The 19,295-nt window shown below is 48.3% G+C and overlaps 2 protein-coding genes across 4 annotated transcripts in view; one reads left to right on the plus strand and one right to left on the minus strand.

Moving 5' to 3' along the window:
* Window positions 1-260: 260 nt before the first annotated feature.
* LOC131499437 (immunoglobulin alpha-2 heavy chain-like) lies at window positions 261-11,386 on the plus strand. Of its 2 annotated transcripts, none has more exons than XM_058707448.1 (5): window positions 261-1,415; window positions 8,722-9,081; window positions 9,632-9,925; window positions 10,252-10,308; window positions 10,995-11,386. In XM_058707448.1, the coding sequence occupies exons 1-5, from the start codon at window positions 1,328-1,330 to the stop codon at window positions 11,297-11,299; spliced, it is 1,104 nt and encodes a 367-aa protein (XP_058563431.1). In that variant the 5' UTR covers window positions 261-1,327; the 3' UTR covers window positions 11,300-11,386. The 2 variants fall into 2 exon arrangements, with proteins under 2 accessions (XP_058563431.1, XP_058563432.1); XM_058707449.1 differs by having other exon boundaries at window positions 263-1,415; window positions 8,947-9,081.
* Window positions 11,387-12,777: 1,391 nt separating this feature from the next.
* The window catches only part of GLG1 (golgi glycoprotein 1), a 151,877-nt gene continuing 145,359 nt past the window's right edge, over window positions 12,778-19,295 (minus strand). For both annotated transcript variants that reach the window (XM_058707447.1, XM_058707446.1), the window contains one exon: window positions 12,778-17,892. In XM_058707447.1, the coding sequence (XP_058563430.1) occupies window positions 17,725-17,892 (168 nt within the window). In that variant the 3' untranslated portion in view covers window positions 12,778-17,724. The remainder of the gene's footprint in view (window positions 17,893-19,295) is intronic.

Here is a 19,295-nt window from a genome sequence, read left to right on the forward strand (position 1 = left end):
CACGTCAAAATTTACCAAGCTGCACACTTTGAATACGTACAGCTTACTGTGCGTCAGTTGTATCTCAGCTTAGAAAATGAATGCCAACGCGGGTGGAAGCAGAAAGGGCGTGTGGGGGGAGACGCACTGTGGAGGCCATGTTGGAAAACATGACCTACCTCATTCGCCAGGTGCTTCCAACATGCCGGGTACCGTGTGTGCTAAGTGCCTCGTGGCACTGGCGCCGAGTCCACCGACCCGAAGGGAAGATGAGGAGGTGGCCAATTATCTATTGTTATGATTATCTTGGTTGCTATGACAGAACCACGAGGTCTGGGTCTCTCTGGGACGGAAGGATGTCTCAGGGCTCTGGTGCGCAGGCCATCAAGGCTTTTCTTCCCGAGCCGCAGGAGAAACTGCGGGCCACTTCTTGGGACAGTCAGCAAGCAGAGCAACGTGGAGAAACAGGTGGGGGCTTTGTGAGAGGGTGTGGGGACATGGCTGCCGAACTGAGAAGCTGGAAGGAGGCAGCAGAGGGGCCCCTCTTGGGCCGGAGAGCCCCCCCCCTTCTTCTGTTACATTAGCCCCTTTGGACAGGTAGGTGCCTGCTCTGGACCCTCTGGTGACTGCATCCAGCTTTCCTCTGGGAACCACCATGCTGTGACTCCAAGTCCCCAAAGACCCTCTGAAACTGCCCCCATGCCTCAGCTTCCAGAGGGCACAGGTGACCCAGGCCCAGCCAGCCCACTGATCGCAGGGATGGGTTTGGGCAGGTGCAAGGTCCAGGCTAGGTCGACCAACATCAGCGTCCGACCTCTGCTTCAAGTAACAGGAAGGAGACTCTTCCTTTTCCCCGAGGTGGCTACGCTGGCCAACCTGAGCCTTGGGCCCTGGGGGACATCTTTCCACCACGTGTGGAGAGCCTGCCCGCAAACCAAACGGAAAGACGGCTACAGAGCAGAGAGAAAGAAAGGGGTGTGCCTCTGACATCACAGTTCAGGCCTGCGGACCCAGCCAGACCCGAGGCCGGGACCTCTCCGGGACTGGTTTCAGGGACCAGTAAACCAAGTCCTCTGCTGAACTGCTTGCAAACCAAGTGGTCCTCTGTACTTCGCCCCAGCACTCAGATGCCCCACCCCCACCCCTCCAGGGGCTTTCCGAGAGACCCGGATATTGGGGTTGGCCCACAACTGCACCGCGCCTGTGTCTGTACACCGCCCTCCCCACCGCGCCCCCACCGCACCTAGGGAGGAAGCCGACGTCAGGCCCCTCGTTCTGGGGCCACGGTGAGGGCCTGGTTGGAGAAGCGCTGCACGCTCAGTCCAGCCTCGGGCTGATACGGAGAGAGATGGCGTGGCCACCAAAGCTACCGAGTAGAGTCCCGGCGTCCTGGCGTGGCTGGGCCCTGTGTGTCTGGCTGCTGCGCTCTGTCTCAGGTGAGCTTCTCCCCTCTCCCTGTCCCAGATCCTAATTAGGCCTCTCGCTCCGTTTAAAATACGGTTTTAATGTTTATTTATTTTTTGAGAGAGAGCGAGAGAGGGGCAGAGACAGGGAGCAGGTTCTAGGCTCTGAGCTGTCCCACCACCGTGAGATCATGATCTGAGCCGAAGTCAGCCGCTCGACGATTGAGCCACCCAGGCGCCCCTCTCGCGTTTCATGGGGATGGAGGTTTGTGACTGTGGACAGATTCTGGTTTAGGAGCGTAGCGGGGACTATTGGAAGCGGAAGGCGGGAGAGCGGCTGGTGCACAGCCGGGTGGACCCCTCACTCCCACCTCCCATGAGGAACCTAGGCCTGAGTGACTGCAGGGTGCCGAGAAGGGGGACGGGGGAGGTGCAGGGGCTGGACCTGGACAGACAGAGGGGCTTGGGCGGGGCAGTTGAGGGGTGGGAGGGGCGGTCTCGGTACTTGGGGAAGGGGTCAGATCACCCGTGCCTTGCGGTCCCGTGGAGCTGAACAGAAAGAGTAGAAACTGGTGACATTGATTAAGGAGGCACTGTATGCTAGACTTTATCTCATGGAATCCTTATGACAATTCTGTGAGGTAGATTCTACAACCCTCATTTTAGAGGGAGACTGAGGCTTAGATAAGGTGTCCACAGTCACACAGCTAGCTAGTAGATGGGGGTCTGGTGAAAGCGGTGGAGTTGGCGGGGGGGGGGGGGGGGTGTGTGTGACATGGGCTGGGGCATGACATTGGGGCCATCAGGAGCAGCGGGAGGCTGGGGGCCATCCGGGTGGCAGGAGGTGACCCAGGCTCAAGAGGCTTTGGTGGAGGGGAGGACAGCTGTGTGACAGGATCTGCAGGACCTGGAGACTGGGACTTGTCTGCAGGCTGGGGAAGCTGGAGGATGGGGAATGCAGGGGTGGGGGGTGGATCTTCCTCACTCTAATTTGGTGGAAATGAGGCCGGAGAGAAACTGAGGAGCCCTCAGGGAAGAGCTACCCCCAGTGCGCTTGTCCAGGAGCCAGGAGAGAGGGTGACGGAGAGATCCCAGGGACTGAGACTGAGGCACCAGAAGGGCTGATGGACGGGTGGGAGGGGAGCAGAGTGGGGTCAGCCCCTGGGGTTTGAAGGCAGACCCGGCTTTGACCCAGGAGTGGTCAAGGTAAGTGCCACAGAAAGGTCAAGAGAGATGAGGGCGAGGAAATACCACTACGTCCTGGGTCTTGGTGTTCGAGCGTGATGGGAGAGACTTGTTCTTTTCAAAATGTGAAACTTTTCATTTCTGACAGTGAGAGTAAAGCCTGCAAAGTAAAATTACACAGCAGTAGATTTATTAAAAGCCCTAAGACCTCCCATGGTCCCAAACCCACACGCTACTGCTGTTAACGGTTAAAAATTCCTTCAGGTTTTGGGATATTAGCAAAAACAGATACGGACGTGTGTAAGAGAATTCCCGTTCCTCCACATCTTTGCCGAGACCTGAGAATTACCTGTCTTTTTCATTTTAGCCATTGAGGTACGCGTGCGCCTGATGTCCTCCTAGTCTTTTTTTTTTTTTTTAATCTCCCCATAGTCTTAATTTCTGTTTCCCTGATGAATAATGGCATTGAGCGCGTTTTCATGTTTGTTGACCTTTAGGATATCCTGTTCTGTGAAGGGCCCGTTCAAATCTTCTGTTCATGTTTCTATTGGTTCACTTGACTTTTTGTTCATGATTTATGGGAGATCTTTATATAACTAAAAATCTAAATAGAACTCCTCTGTTGGTTATTTGTGTTGTATCTTCCAGTCCATGGATCTTTTCGCTGTTGTTAATGGTGTCTTCTGATAAACAGCCACTCCCAATTTTAATGTTGTTTACATAATAGTTTTTCCATTATAACGGACTTCTTTTGGTGTCGTATTTAAGCAATCTTTGCCTACTAAGATTTCTTTCCGAGGTTTATGCTGGTAAAGATATTCTCGGGGTGCCTCGGTGGCTCAGTTCATTAAGCTTCTGACTTCGGCTCAGGTCACGTTCTCACAGTTTGTGAGTTCCAGTTCCGCATCAGGCTCTCCGCTGTTAGCACGGAGCCCACTTAGGATCCTTTGTCTCCCTCTCTCTCTGCCCTTCCTCTTCTTGTTCTTTGTCTCTCTCTCTCAACATAAATAAATAAATAAAGATATCATCCTGTGTTTTCTTCCAAGCTTTCCTGTTTTACATTCCAGATTTAGATGTGTAATCCAGCTGAAATTTTTGGTTGTAATCCAGTAAGAGTTGGAGGTTAAAGTTCACTGCTTGTGCAAAACAAACAAACAAACTCACTGCTTGTGCATATGTGCATATCCAGTTGACCCAGCACAAAAGGACTGTCCTTTCTCCATAGCCTTATAGCATCGCTTTGTCATAAAACTGTAGACACGTTTTGGATTCTGGCTCATGTTCCACTGATCCCTTGTGTATTCTTGCACCAATACCACACTGTTTTCATTACATCAGCCCCTTGAAAGTTTTGGTTCTTGGGAGTGTAACTCCTCCAGCTCTGCTGTTCTTCAAGATTGCCCTAGATATTCTAGGAACTTTACATTTGCATAAAAATTTTAGAATCAGCTTATCATTTTCCACAAAAAGACCTGCTGGGGTTTGATGGGAACTTTTAAATGTACTAAGACTTGTTTTATGGCTCAGAAGACGAGCTAAGTTTGACGCTGTGTATCACTTTAGGAAAAACTGACAACTCCATCACAGTGAATGTTTTAATGCATGCGCGTGGTATCTGTGTCCACTTACTTACATTGTAAACATTTCTTTCAATAATGTTGTGTAGATTTCAGTGTAGAGGACTTGCATAGTTTTAGGAGATTTATTTCTAGGGAGGGCACCTGGGTGGCTCCGTCGGTTAAACGTTAAACGTCTGACTCTTGATTTCGGCTCAGGCCATCATCTCACAGTTCTAGTTTCAGCGCCACATGGGGCTCCACGCTGACAGCACGGCGCCTGCTTGCCATGGTCTCTCTCTCTCTCTCTCTCTCTCTCTCTCTCTCTCTCCCCCTCCCCGTCTGCAGCTTGTGTGCGTGCTCTCTCTCTCCAAATGAACTTAAAAAAAAAGATTCATTTTTAGGTATCTGTTGGTTTTGATGCTATCATAAGTAGTATTTTGTTAATTTTATTGTCTATTTATAGTTAATATAGAACTATAATTTATTTTTCTATACTTACCTTATATCCAGTGACCTTGATAAACTCATTTATTAATTCTAACAGATTATACATTTAAAATTTTATTATGTTTACCGCTAGGTTGTCTGCAAATGCGATTTTATTTCTTCTCTAACAGTCCTTAGGTGTTTTTAGAAACAACTTCTGTGAAGTATACGTGTCACGCAATCCACTCAGTTTAGCTGCACTGTACAATTTAGTTGTTTTCAACAAATGTACCAAGTTTATCGGTACACTTACCAATGTACCAGTGCAACTATAACCAGCATTGAGTCTTAGAGCACTTTTATCATCTGGATAGATGCCCCGGGTCTCTTTCCAGTTATTGTGTCAGCAGCACTCACACATTTCTTGACCCATCACCTTCTTATTTTCATTTACTTCTAAATACTGCTATACTTCCAGATTTACTCTTTGACCCATGGGTTATTTAGAACTAAGTTATTTTCCAAACATTTGGGAATTTTCCAAACATCTTTGTCATTGGTCTCTAATTGAATTCCACTGTGGTCAAAGAACATTGTGTGTGTGACTTGAATCCTTTTAAATGGATGAAGACTTGTTTTATGTTCAGAATATGATCTAAGTTGATAAAGGTTCCGTGGTTCAAACCTTATTTGGTTTCAAATAAGGTTCAAACCTTATTTGAAAAATAAGTGTAATTGGGGGTTGTTGGGTGGAGGGCTCCGTAAGTACCGTTTTGTAAATGGGTCGATGGTATTATTCAAGGCGTCTGTATCCTCAGCGATTTTCTACCTACTTGTTCTATCAAATATTAAAAGATGGGTGTTGAAATCTCTGGCCGTTATGGTGGATTTGTCTGTCTTTCTGTGCAGTTCTATTACTTTTGCTTCTTTTATTTTGAAATTCCATTATGTGTGTAAGTGTTTAAGATGGTTACATTCTCCTAATGAATTGAACTCTTTAACATTATGAAATAAAACTTTTTACTATTAGTAGTATTCTTTGCCCTGAAATCAACTTTATCTGATTTTGATACTACCCCTTCTGTTAAAAAAAAAAACAAAAACATAGTAGCATAGTACGACATTTCCATCCTTTTTCTTTTAAATTATTTTTGTCCTTATGTGGGTTTCTCGTGGATGGAATATCCACAGGATTCCTGCCCAATCAGACTTTCAATTGAGGTGTTTAGACCACTTACATTTAATATGGTTATTGAAATGGCTGGTTTATGTCTTTCTGGTGGAATGACCCTTTTACGTCGTTAAGTGTACGTCTTCATCTCTTCGTACTATTTTTTGCCTTGAAGCCTGTTTGATCTGATGTTAGCATAGGTGTATCAGTGATAATGGTACTTTTACTTGCAGTGTTTTCAAGGCCTGATATTTAGGGTGTGATCTTTGTTAGCAGGTTATAGTTGTTAGATTTTGATCCATTCTGTCTATCCTAGTCTTTCAATTGTAGAATTTAGTCCCCTTATATTTAGCGTATTTACTAATATATTTGGGTTTATACCTACTATAGTCCTTGTTTCTTGTTCCCTTTTCTCTTATTTGTTGTCTTCTTTTGCATTCTTTTTTTTTTTCAATTTATTTTTGGGAGAGAGAGGGAGACAGAGTATCCCAAGTAGGCTCCACGCTGTGAGTGCAGAGTCCGACGCAGGGCTCAGACTCACTAACTGTGAGATCATGACCTGAGATGAAATCAAGAGTCAGATGTTCAACCAATTGAGCCACCCAGGTGCCCCTGGATTCTTTTAAAAAATATTCCCTCCTCTAAAAACTTGTTAATTATACGTTCTTTTATTATTCTTTTAGTGGCTACTCCTACAGATTAAAATATGCATTTCTGACTTCATGGTCTAATATAATCCTACTTTGACCACTTCTCTAATGAGGCTATAATGTTAGAGTATTTTAACTTCACTTGCCTCCTCCCAACTTCTGTGTTGTTCTTATAAGACATTTCAAGTCGACATTTCTATTGCTTTGTACAGACAATATTTATTTATATTTAACTACATATTTACCCTTTCTATTGCTCTTCATTCCTTCATGCATTTCCCTGTTTCCATCTAGGGTCGTTTTTCTTTTGCCTGGAGATTTCCCTTTAGGATTCCTGTAGGTGACATATTATCTCAGCTTTTATCTGGGAACGTCTTTATTTTCAAGACGGTTTCATTAGGTAAGAAAAAATTCTATGTTGACAGGTTTGTTTGTTTTCACGCAAGAACTTTAAATGTCTTTTCATTGTCTTCTGGCTTCCATCATCTCTGATGAGAAGTCATCCATCAGTCTTCGTGTAACACAGTACAATGATCAAAATGAAGAAGCCAACATTAATATGATTCCATCTACAAATCTTACTCAAAATTCACCAGTTTTCTCTCCAATATTCTTTAGAGTAAAAAAAAAAATAAAATAAAAAATAAAAAAAAAAAAAATATATATATATATATATATATACACCATATATATATATATGGTCCATATATATATATGGTCCATATGGACCATATATATATATATATATATATGGACCATATATATATATATATATGGTCCAAGATCCGATCCATGATCACACACTGCATTTAGTTATCATGTCTCTTTATTCTCCTTTCATCTGGAACAGTTCCTTAGTTTTCACCTTTCATGATGGAGTACAGGCCAGTTATTCTGTAGAATATACGTCAACTTGGGTTTGATGCTTCAAACCTGATGTTTCCTCGTGATCAGATTCAGGCATGCATTTATGACAGGAATACCACCGAAAGATTGTGTTCTCAGTGCCCCGTATCAGAAGGCACATGATGTCTATTTGCCCCGTTCCTGTTGATATTAATTTTGCTCATGTGGCTGGGTGCCTGGGTGGCTCATTCAGTTCCGCGTCCAGCTCTTGATTTGGGCTCAGGTTATGATCTCACTGTTCATGGGATCGAGCCCCGGTCAAACTCTGCCCTGATGGTGTGGAGCCTGCTTGGGATTCTCTCTCTCCCTCGCTCTGCCCCTCCCCCACTCGTGCTCTTTCTCTCTCAAAATAAATAAATAAATAAATAAATAAATAAATAAATAAATATATAAATAAATAAATAAACTTACCCAAACCCAAAATGTTTTTATCATCTATTGATGCTTCTTGTCTGAGTGATGATTCCTATGGTGGTTGTCAAATGGTGGCTTCCTAATTCCAGAATTCCTTCTACAATTAGAAGTGTATGGAATGCAGTTTTAATAGAGTTCCATCTACTACTCATTTGCCTTGTTCCTAGGGCTGACCCGTTTGGGACCTTGAACTGAAATCCTGGTGTATACAGCAGAGGGTTTCCTTTTGAGATGTCAAACTCTGATCATTTATCTTCTCAGCACTGTGACTCTGCAAAATTCCGCTCTGCTTCACAGAGGTTGGGCTTAGCTTTTAAGGTTCCCATCTTATAAAATTTCAGACTTCAGGTAATGGTGATAACTGAACATATATTTGAGGTTCCTCAGGCTTTCGGTTTTGTCACTGCAGCCTGTGGGATTATAAACGGCTCTGCTGATTTCTCTTGTCTCACCTGCAGCCTTCCCCCTGGGGAAAACCTGGATCCTTAGCCTCTTGCCAGAATTGGCAATTGCAGATGGCTGAAAGGTGTCACTTTGTACCTCCGTGGCTCTTCCCTCTGCACATCCTTAACCCTTCTGGCCACTGTTGCTTCTGTACCTCTCTTAAACCTGAAATATCGTCTGTTCCTCTGGCTTTTCTAGTTGTTTTCAGTGGGAACATTATTTGGCTGCCAACAACTCCATCCTACCCAGAAGTGAGAGTTCTTCATTTTCCTTTTATGGGGCCTGCATAGTATTGCATAGACCAGTGTCTCATTTAAAACTTTATCCTCTCCTCTAATTACATTTATTTTCTCATTATAACAGTCCTGTTTGTAGGTCTACCAATATACCTGAGTCCAGTTATTTTCCTAAGGTAAATTTATGGAAATAAAATTGCCAGATCACAGAGTGTGATGACGTACAGTTTTGACAGGTATTGTCAAATGGCCCTCTGGTGAGACGGTATGCTTCGGCTGAGCTGACAGTGTCTAATAAAGGACTACTGAGTTGTTCTGAGTGGGTCACTATCCTCTCTGCCTCTTCAGGTGCCTCAGAAGTCCTCCAGCCCTCTCTGTTCCAGCCTCGGTCTTCTGTGGTGAGTGGACGAGGCAACCCACAGATCTGGTGTGTGGTGCAGGGAAGCCCTGCCAGGGCTCATGTCTTATCTTGGTACCAGCAGTTGAAGGGGAGTGGCCCCACCTTCCTGCTGAGTCAGCGAGAAGGGGATCCCCCCACCTATGGTTTTGGTGTGAATCCTCGCTTTCTGGCAGAGATGGACCCAGCCCAGAATGCTGCGCTCCTGACCGTGGGCAATGCCAGCCCTGCTGATGAGGGCACCTACTACTGTGCCATATGGTTTTCAGGCCAGTATGTCTTTGGAGAAGGTACCCGACTGCTCTATCAGGGTGAGTCTGAGAGCGTGGGGATCTGGTGCCCCTAGTGTATACGATTGCAATGGAGCTGGTGGCAGTGGGCAGAAAGGTGTAGATGGTGAAGCCCCCTTGGAGGAAGCTGTTGTCAGTGGGATGAGGGAAAGAGAAGGAGGGCCCAGGAGAGTAGACTGCCAGCAGGGAAAATGCTCAAGCTTCTTGATGGTGGAATTGGCTGGAAGCATTTGAGGATGGACAGAAACACCTTAGACCAGATTTTTAGGCCTGGGAGGGGAAGCCTCATCAAGAACATTAAATCCCTTCCCTTCCCTTGCTCTGTAGTAAGGATACTGGAGGCCCGGAGGACAGAAGGTACATGTGGCAGAGATAAGCTCAGCTCATATTCTGCTCAACAGTCCAGAAGGCCAGTAGTGGGGCAAAGTAGATTCTGACAAAGGTGAGGGAAGGCCATAGAGGAAGGGTAGAAGAGTCTCCAGAGGCCCCAGAAGGAGGGGGATCAATAGGACTGAGTTTGGAAGAGGCTGGTGTTATTGGGTAACATCCTTCTTCCTCTCATTCCCCACAGCTAAGAGGCAACCCCTGGCTCTGCAGCCACCTGAGCTGAGCCTGTTCATCCCAGCCTACGGCCCTCCCTTCCATGTACTTTGTGTGGCCCTAGGACATAACCCTGACCCTCTGAGGGTGTCCTGGGTCCTGGAAGGCCAATACCAGGAGGAAGAGGACTCCACTGGGGGAGCTGGGGATCCCATGGTCAGCTGGCTGCAGCTGCCTCAGGAGGTGGCAGGAATGTCTGTGACTTGCCGAGGCTTGCACCAGAGTGGAGCCTTAGAAGTCGTGCTGCCCCTGCCCTGGGGCCGAGGTGAGTAGAAAGGACCCAGGGGTTGTGCTCCAGTCTTCCTGATGCAACCACCTGGAACCCAGACATCAATAACTCCCTGGCAAACCAGAAAGTCAAGATAAGCACTGCTGTGTGTGGCAAAGAACCCCTGGCTCTGCCCTAGCTTCTGGTGAAGCCTGGACGTGGCTTTGGAGCCCGTGCAGTGTTGTGGGACCAGCTACCCCCAAAGTCCTAATACCTACTCTGTCACTCCTGGCTTCTGTGTTCCCTAGTGGTGAATGCCTGCTTATTTCCTTTGGGGGACAGAGCAGAGGGAAGCTATACGAAGGGCATCTGCTCTGTTCCAGGGCACAGGAGAACGCTGGAAGTGGAGAATGCGAACAAGAGTGGACACATTCTTCTAGGTACGGACCCCCCGACACTGACGTGGGACCCCCTGGGTGGCGAAGCCTTGACTTTTCATGGTCATCGACTCATTCAGCAATCATTTTATGGAGTACTAAGTATTTGCCAGGGCAGAGCGGTGACTGGAACACAGTCTGAATATTAGTGAGTCTAGAGGGGTAGGTCAGACACTGAACCAAGGTTTAAAATGCAAGGAACACTGCACTAAAGGTCCTAGGACAGGAACACAGGAAATATTCAGGAGCTCAGCCAGGAGAGGGGCCCTCCCGCAGGGGGGTCTGGGAAGCTCCTGTGTTGATGCAGTCAGAGCTGAGCCCTGAGATTCTTACTGGAAAAGGTGTAGACCCAGTCCAAAGCACCTGGGTCTAGTCCTGGTTCAGCCCTCAACATTCTGTGGCCCCTAGGGTGGGGGGGGGAGTCGGGGGGGGGAGGTGGAGGAGGAGTCTTTTACCCTCTCTTGGCCTCGGATCCACCCACCTACTTACCCCATCCAGTCCAGACCATCTCTGCACTTACAGATCTTAAGTCTAACTTTTTATCCTATAAATGGGGAGTAACACAACTTCACAGAGGATAAAGTGAGCCAGAGAGGCCTCCTTAGGAGGAGGCAGGGGCAGGGAGAAGCCCATGAAGATCCATTGTTCATCGTGGGCCCACTTTCACCCTGTGCCTGTCTCCCTCACAGTGGAGCTGGAGCAGATCCTCAATGCCACCACCTACTGCTACCTGGGACTGCTGGGCGCATCTCTCATCTACGGCCTCATCCTGGCCGCTCTCTGGAGGAATCGCTGTTGTTGGACCCACGCTACGGAGCCACTCCCCAGAGGGGGTCAAGGAGCGGCCCCCGGTTCCAGGGCACAGGTGGGCAGGAGGTGCACTCCTGCCGCGGCCCCGGAGCACAAGTGGCCGAGCCCCAGGGGCTTCCACGTCCTCCGAGGGGCTGCCCATGCCCCGGACCCTCCCTCCTTGCTCCGGCCGGCTTCCTCCTAGTCTGCTGCCTTTCGTTACCCATCGGGTCCCCCTTTCTCTCTCAGGCTGTCCAAATTTCTCCATAAATACAGGGAATTTGAGAAGTTACTGCTGTGCTGTGGGTTGTTCTGGGCAAGGGAGGTGGGATCCTGGAACCAAGGCCAATAGCTTCCAGGGGAGGGACGTCCAGGGTATGGTCTGGCTCTGAGGACAGGTCAGCCACTGCAGGCTGGAGCCTGAAAGTCATACAGGTCCCAAGGCCACTCTGGCCGGTCAGAGGGAAACACATGTGGCAGGGGCAGACCGTCATGTTTTGCTGCTCACTAGCTGAGAAAACCGGGTCACACCCACCCTCTCTCACTTCTTCATCTAGCAGAGGGTTGGGTATCTAAAGTTCTCCCCCTTTTTGGCTAAAATCCTTTCATTCCTCAGCCCCTTTTGAGAACAAATGCCAAATGCCTCTGAGGATTTAAGTTGGCCAAGGGTTTTTAATCCGAAAGATCACACAGAATTTGAGGGTAGGGTGATTCCTTCAGAGACTGCTAAGGCAGCACGGTCCCCACTACTGCTGTGGCATCCCATCAAGGGGCCGATGCTGCGAGCTGGGGAACCCACTTCTCCCTTGTGGGAATACCAGTGACTTCATTTCCCACACTTGCACCACAGCAGGCAGCTTCTCTAAGACTCTCAGGAGCATCTGGCCCCAGACTCCTCCCATCCAGGGCGATGGCTGCCCAGAGTTCCCTACAGAGTGTTTCCAGTTGTTCTCTCTTCCTCTTTTGTTCTTCTACGCTTCGCCTTCTCCTGGCCTCCACGCTACACGCAGGCCCACCATCTCCCATGTGACAGCTGCAAAAAGTGGATCTGAGTTCTGGAAGAAACCCCGGGCCCAGGGTCCTCTGGTCCTTTCTCACCGGGCATCCTAGCACTCAGATCCTGGTACAGATGTTTCTACTTCGAGAAATCCTTGTGTCCATGCAAACTCCTTAAGTGAGGATTTTGTAACACCCACATGCAAATTCGCTTTGCCATAGCGAAGGAGACAGAAGCCTCAGGAAGGGTGTCACAGGGGTCACTGGCCCTGGGACTGGGCTGTTGGAACGGGGAGGTGAGGGCTGATGAACAGGGACCTGACAGGGCATGGACAAGAAATGTGGCCTAGTTCTGGGCCCAGAGGGAAGGTGACCACTAGAGACCAGTGCACCCACGTGCCTTATGTGCAACGATGGGTCCCAACTACGCTCTCCCCAGGAAGGAGCCTTATGATGTGGTTTCAAGTGAGTAATTCCCAACTCATCAACCTGACGGTCAGAAAACCTTGGATCCGGCCTCTAAAGTTCCTGTGGTCCTACCCTGCTTGACCTATTTAGCTGAGGAGACAGAAACGACACCACCAAGTGCAGCGAGTAGGGTCAGGGTGCACAGCTCGGGAGATGCTCCTCACAGAGCAGTTGGTTGGGGGCGTCCTCCCAGTCACCAGAGAAGATTTAACAAGTAAAAACCTGCAAACTCTTTATTAAATTCTCCCATTTCATCTGTACAGAAAAAAATGCACATTATGTTCAGGATCTCAGTAACATCTCAAAATTACACAGCATGAACATGTAAAAACAAGGAACTGCTGGGATTTTATACATAGAAAGAAAAATCATTTACAAAAGAGGCTTGTTAATTTTACTTTTCTGTATTTTCTCTTTCTTAAAAAAAAAAAAAGTTCAAGGCCTAAGATGTCACACAGCATCTGCTGTTCAGTCTGTTTTCCTGCTTGGACTGACCTGGGAATACTGTGCCGGGAGAAGCTGCTAGGAAGGCTCCTGCTGCCGGCTGTCCTGCTGGCCACCCGACCCCGTGCACTGACTGCAGTCTGCCCGGGGCCTCTCCAACCTCCCTAGCTCCTGGCATAGGCCTGCTGGGCTCTGGGGTCCAGGTTCCATGGGTTCCATGGGCTCCATGGGTTCCATGCTGGGGGAAGGCAAAAACAGAATATAGAGGCACTATCTGAATTTTCTCCTTGCCCAGGAAGGTTTCTCTACTCCATGTATCCCAACAACATCCCTACCGGTGTGTTGTGACAGATCTTGGGGAGGAGGAAGGAGAGGAAATCACCGTCAGGATCCTGCTACCACCAGACTAAACAGATAGTTCCACCTTGTGCTCCAGATAACAAGCAGTCCTGGGGTCTCCATAGTGATCTCACTAGACGGCTGGGAGAAGCTTGTCACTCAGAAGAGTCAGTCTGTGTTTGCTATGACTTATCTGTTGTCTGAGGTCAGGGCAAGAAGGGGGATTCGGCTTCAGACTTGAATGCCCTAACATGCGACCCTGGTCCTAATGGAGAGGAGGACCAAGAGGAGTGTATTAGAGAAATGGCCAACCAAAGACAAGAGAGAGAGATAGAGTGAGGGAGGAAGGGAGGAGGGGCAGGCCAGAACAGGAGCTGTGGCCCCACGGCCCTTGGGAATCAGGGAGCAGTGGAGAAGAGGTGAAGGAGAGAAGTGTCCCTGAAGGCCGAGGAGAAATTCAGGGTACCAGAATGCTGCATTCGATAAAGCTACGTAGGTGCTGTCCAAAGCGGGGGAGAAAAAAAGGATCTTTCAGGTTTCCCAAATCCGTAAGAACCTGAAATACAAATATATATACCAAAATGCACACAATTCAAAAAGCCCTATGCTTGTGGTTCTGTGGCCAAAATTTAGGTTGAATGGGTCAGGCTGGATTGGCTGGCTGCCACGGGTCCCTTCCAGCTTCCTTCTCTGTATCTCCTTGCTTAAAAGAAGCTGGATGTGGAGAACATGTAGTTTTTGGTGGGGGAGGGGAAGAAACGGGATATGAAAGCTTTTTCTCAGAAGAACTTGAGACCAGCTAAGTAAGAAAGGAGGCCCATGAAGCCATCTCTCTCCCCCTGGATGACTCCCTAGAGTGGGGATCTGTGGGACAGAAGCTGTACCGCAAGCCTGGGGGTGGGGAGGATGGGAGACATTTCCAGAAGTCATACTCACACAAGAGAGTGAATCTTTTCTTGGGAAGACAGGGAAGTCGGCACAGAAGTCCCGTTCCATTTTGTCTGATGAGTAAATGGATACTATAGACCTCTTTACCACTGGATGCTTTTATGACACAACTTCAGGAAATAGGAAGAAGTGAACTCTGACAATTCTGTCACCTCTTCTAGGAAAGCAGAATCTCCCTCCCTCTCTCCCCCAGGCAGAGCTGCTCACTGTTCCCCAAAAAAGGAAGCACAGGATATCAGACAGCCGGAGGCCTGCAGTGAATTCGAGCCAATGCCTGCTGAGTACCAGTACTCAGGATGCACTGGTTTGGAGTGCGTTGACTGGACCCACAGAACTGGCAGTGGCAGCCAGAGGGTCTCCAGGGAATGTAGAGGAGGAAGACTTTCCTGCTGGAGTGAACCCAAGCCTCGGCTATGCTCCTACCTCAGCACATCTTGCTAGCACACGTCTCCTGGGAGAGCAGCAATAGCAGAGGATGGTCAGGGCCGCACCAGGGAAAGGGTCTCACTTCCAGGGCTACCCTTCTGGGAGAGAAACTCAGTTAGAGGGAAGAGTCTTGTTCTTGACAGTCGCCCTGCATTTCCGATCTCCTGTACCGGAGGGCCTCCAGGCCAGGAGAGTAACCTCTCGGGGCCTCTGGAGTGTTCTGGGGCACACTTCATATGACTTCCCCAGACCCTGGAGAGAGCTAATAAGGCCAGATGAGTTACCTGGATTTTCGGCAAACGCCTGAGGCTTCGACTGTGGAAAACCCCCCACCAGCTGCTTGTTATTGTCCGCAGGCTAGACATCAGAAGAGATAAAGGCCAGGGTCCATCATCAGCTTCTCCACTAGGGCGATTTCTTCTTGAGTCGACTAGGTGATTTACTCATGATTGACCTCTGAGGCCAGTGACCAGAGGTGCCCCAGAACCTGTGTTATTATACCAAATGGGGGGCAGAATGGATACAGTTGAGCTGCAGGTTCAGAAGGTGCTGGGCCCCCTGCAGGTAGAAAACTGCTCAGGACACTACCTGGGACTCTCAAGAACCAGTCATATGAAACTATTCCAAGCAGGATGGTGAAATGCTTTCTAGCAAAAGCAACAAAAATACTGGCAGAATTATCCCTTTTATTTATTGTATCATTTCTAAAGATGATAAATGTTTCAAGAATCAAAATCCTTTTCAAGCTTCCAGATATGCTTCAGACAAAGCCAAAATGTCCAGATACCTTAAACTATTGGTTTGTTTTACAAACACTAGGAGGGAGAACGCAGAGATGGAGAATGGTAGCCGCACACTCACCAAATGGTGAATGTTTTATTCTATCCTGTGAACCATGCCAGACAGGTCAGTGGGGGCCTGCGTTGAGAGGACATCCCCGGTTCTCAATCCCAAGCCCCCAGGCCCAGGTGGGAACTCCTGGAGGTGGACTATCCGGACTAGCTCAATTCAGTCCAACAATGGTGGTGGTAGGGGTATGCTGCTCGGACTCCAAGAGTTTCAAGTTTTGGAAGAACCCCAGGACAGGTGCTGAGAATCAGGAAGACCCTAAGAGCAGGACTGAAGGGACCAAGCAGCTGAGCAGTTCCCCTTGGTAACTCGCAGTACCCTAGGCAGGGGGATACAGCTGGCTTCTGGATCGCACTGCCTCCCGGAAGGGGAGCAATGAGCAAAGAAAACCACAGTATTCAAATACACATCATTCAGATGAGACAAGGAGTAATCTGCATCAACTGATCCACAAACTGACCCACTTTGTATCGAACACATTTCAGGGGAGACAAATGTTGCATACGTCCCGCAGCACATGTGGACAGTGGCAAAGGGGGGGCAGGGCAAGGAGGGGCGCCATGGTCTATGTGGACAGTTTTAGGCACGTGATTTATAATACTCTGTGGACGTCTAACAGGTTAATAAAATATATATTATATAAATATATCTCCTACTGTACATGCCGCCCTCTTGTGCACCCACTGTAACTCCCTGCCCCAAACTCAAACCAAGGTGTGCCAAGTTGCACTGTGATGCCTGCACTCCTCCCCTTTTACACTCCAAACCTGCCATCCCACACTGGAGGGACGAAGGAGGACGGCCAGGAAGATTGCTTCCATAAAGCTAGATTCTGGAAGTACAACATCTGATGATTCATCAAAGTACAACACTCAGCCAATGCCTACTACAGTGGGTGTACGCAGCAAATGGACAGAAAGAAAAAAAACAGATAAAAGGCTCCATCTTTTAACGTAATAACTTTCCAAGTCCTCTCTACAAAGAGGCATAAGGGAGCTTGTCTGGGAAGGTGGCCTTGAGCCTGCACAAGGGTCAGGTTGGACTGCCAGTCACATCTTGAGACCACACTAAATCTTTATAAGCCATTGTCTTTGACTTGCACTGTTGCCTAAAAACTGAGCAAAGTGAATCAATCCCTGCTCCTCCTTCCTGCCCCGAGCTCCCTCTCTGCTTCAGTCCCTGCCTCCCCGCAGGCCTTCCAGACTAACCACTATCCCCAGCAGGGTCAATCCGAATGTAACTGAGTCCTGTGCTAGCCTGGAGGAAGAAGATTCCTGGGATCCTGCTCCTTGGGACTCAGGGTCCAGCCTCTGACCAGCTTCCCACTTTTGATCTCCTCCCCAACCCATCTGCCTCTGGCTTAGGGAAGCTCATGCTTGCTTTACCTCACTGAAGTGAGGGGGTCATAGAAATACTCATGGCCTGGGGTCCTGACCAGCAGTGGCTCTATTAAGGTGAGATCTGGAAGGCATCACTGTTTTAGCAGAAGAAAACAAGACCCAAAGCAGACCGGTCACTGATTTCCCACTCGTCGGTGAAGTCCGTGGCCCCCACATGGTCCAAAGGTGCTTTTGAGAAATGAGCAAGACATCCCAGTTATATAGCATATTGGGTGCTGTGTTTTCCCCGTAAGTCCTGCTTCATTTTACAGTCACAGAGAAGAAATAACCCCATTGCCCAAGTCAGGCCTGGAGGAGATGTGTTATTATATACATTTTTTTCTTTCTTTAAAAATTTCTTTTTTTCTTTTCTTTCTTTCTTTCTTTTTTTTTTTTTTTTTTTTTTTGGTGGTTTTTGTTTTATTTTGTTTTGTTTTTTTAAAAATCATTTGAGTTGCAGGTCAGGTAAGTTGGTTCTGGAAGTACTGGTAGTTCCATTGGTACGAGAGAGACTTGTCTACGGGCAGGTAAACCCAAATTTGCCAACAAAGGCAATAACCAAAGCGGCCAGCTGCTGCTGTTGCACAAATGGTCGAGAAGGAGGAGGACACCATGGACACGGGCGAAGTCTGAGATGGGACAACGCAGAGGACACCTGCTGCTGCTCTAACATGGGTGTTGATGCCACCTCCTAGAAGAACGAGGTGAGTGGGTACACTATACAGGAGGGCTGTACAAACTGGGCACGGGACAGGTAGTTCCTTTGGTGGTCACGGTGGCTCTACCTGTCCTTGAGCTCTCGTGTTACTCGCTTGGTGATACGTCCACACATCAGGCCAATCAGGAACAATATACAGATGCTCCCGCTGATCACAGACAGAATGTAGTTCTTTGATGGAGATGTCATCACTTGCATGGCGAGGTCAGAGAAGCCATCAGCCGGGGCCACCTAGAAGGACACACAGCAGCATAGGCCTTGGACACAGAACTGGGTTGGAGGCAGGGCTAGCTCTAACTTGCCCCTCTCAATTCCTAGTTTAATTTATGTCATTTCCTTTTGGGACAAAGGGCAAGGGACAAGACAATCAAACACAGAGCTACAACTCCTTTTCCTGATCACACTATGGTATATATCTACTACACAAGGCGAGAAAATACAGACAACTACAAAGAGGTGGGGTCTCATATTATCCACCTCACGCCATCCCCGCCCCTGCCAACCTGACAGCAGCCCTCACACTCAAGACCTGGCCACATAAGCCCTCGCAGAGCACTCAACAGGTTTTCAATCATTTAGTCCTCGTACCAATCCTTGAGAGTAGATTGTATTCCTCCCATTTTACAGATGAAGACCCACAGGCCAAGGGGTGGGACGTGATTACTTGTACCAGGTCACACAGGGTCTTAGGTATTCTGATTTATTATTAAAAACCACAGAGAACAAACAGTTGAGATTGTGTTGGATGCTGGTTCTGTATCTTGACTTCCCGTCACTCACCATTAAATAAGGAGCGCGGTCCCATCAGAAACAGTGTGCAAGTATGACTCAGGCTGACCGAGTACACTGCATTGCTCCTGTAATCACAGGCTCTGCAGCCCAGCCAGTCTTCATTCTCAGTTAGCCTCACTGCTTTTCTGAACGGACCTCTCTCTATGCAGCCTGCTGTGGCAGAATCAGGGCCAAAAGGCTCCCCGGGTGCACACGGACCTGCTCTTTTGGGTCTCAACTTAGCCTGGGTGCCTGAGAGGGTGTGCCCAGAGATGTCTGGCTACATCTGTTTCTATGCTCGTCCCGCATAAGTAGAGCAGAGTGAGATTAACGTGATCTGAGCGCCGACATCTGTCGACACAAAACAAGCAGTGGAATCTCTTTGCAGCAACGTTTAGTAGCTCCCCGGCAGAAGCAGAGAGAAGGAAGAGACTGACTTGGCCCCTCTCCGCTGCCTCACTTAACGGAGGGCTTCCAAGCCAACTTCGTTCCTTCAGGAGAAGGGGTGAGGGGCGTATGTGCTACTTGGACAGCTGCGGTCCCTTCTCTTCATTTCCCTTACCTCTAGGTGTGAAGACTTGTCATGGTCTTTCCTGTTTGCCTGGTACCCTTGACCTTTCATGTGGGTGACAGGAGGAACTGGCCAAGAAGCAGGGGGGTCCTCATGATCGCTTTCTTAATCTAAGGCAACTGGCAATGTCCATCCCGATGTGGGGTGATGGAATGTGGATCTAGAAACCTGACTTTCTCGCTGAGGCACCTTGGGCAGGTCACAGCTTCCTCCATTGTAAAGTGGGGAAATAATCACTCCACTTACCCTGCTGCGTTTCAAGGTTCAGTGAGGTAGTATGTCCAGCGAAGTG

This window comes from Neofelis nebulosa, chromosome 17 (assembly GCF_028018385.1).
Source record: "Neofelis nebulosa isolate mNeoNeb1 chromosome 17, mNeoNeb1.pri, whole genome shotgun sequence".
Lineage (NCBI taxonomy): Eukaryota > Metazoa > Chordata > Mammalia > Carnivora > Felidae > Neofelis > Neofelis nebulosa.

What these genes read in the sequence shown, in the direction of transcription:
- LOC131499437 (XM_058707448.1), top strand. Translation starts at nt 1,328, where the DNA reads ATGGCGTGGCCACCAAAGCTACCGAGTAGAGTCCCGGCGTCCTGGCGT. An exon ending in GCCCCTGCCCTGGGGCCGAG is followed by an intron (nt 9,926 to 10,251) that starts GTGAGTAGAAAG and finishes GCTCTGTTCCAG; the next exon opens with GGCACAGGAGAACGCTGGAA. An exon ending in GAGTGGACACATTCTTCTAG is followed by an intron (nt 10,309 to 10,994) that starts GTACGGACCCCC and finishes TCTCCCTCACAG; the next exon opens with TGGAGCTGGAGCAGATCCTC.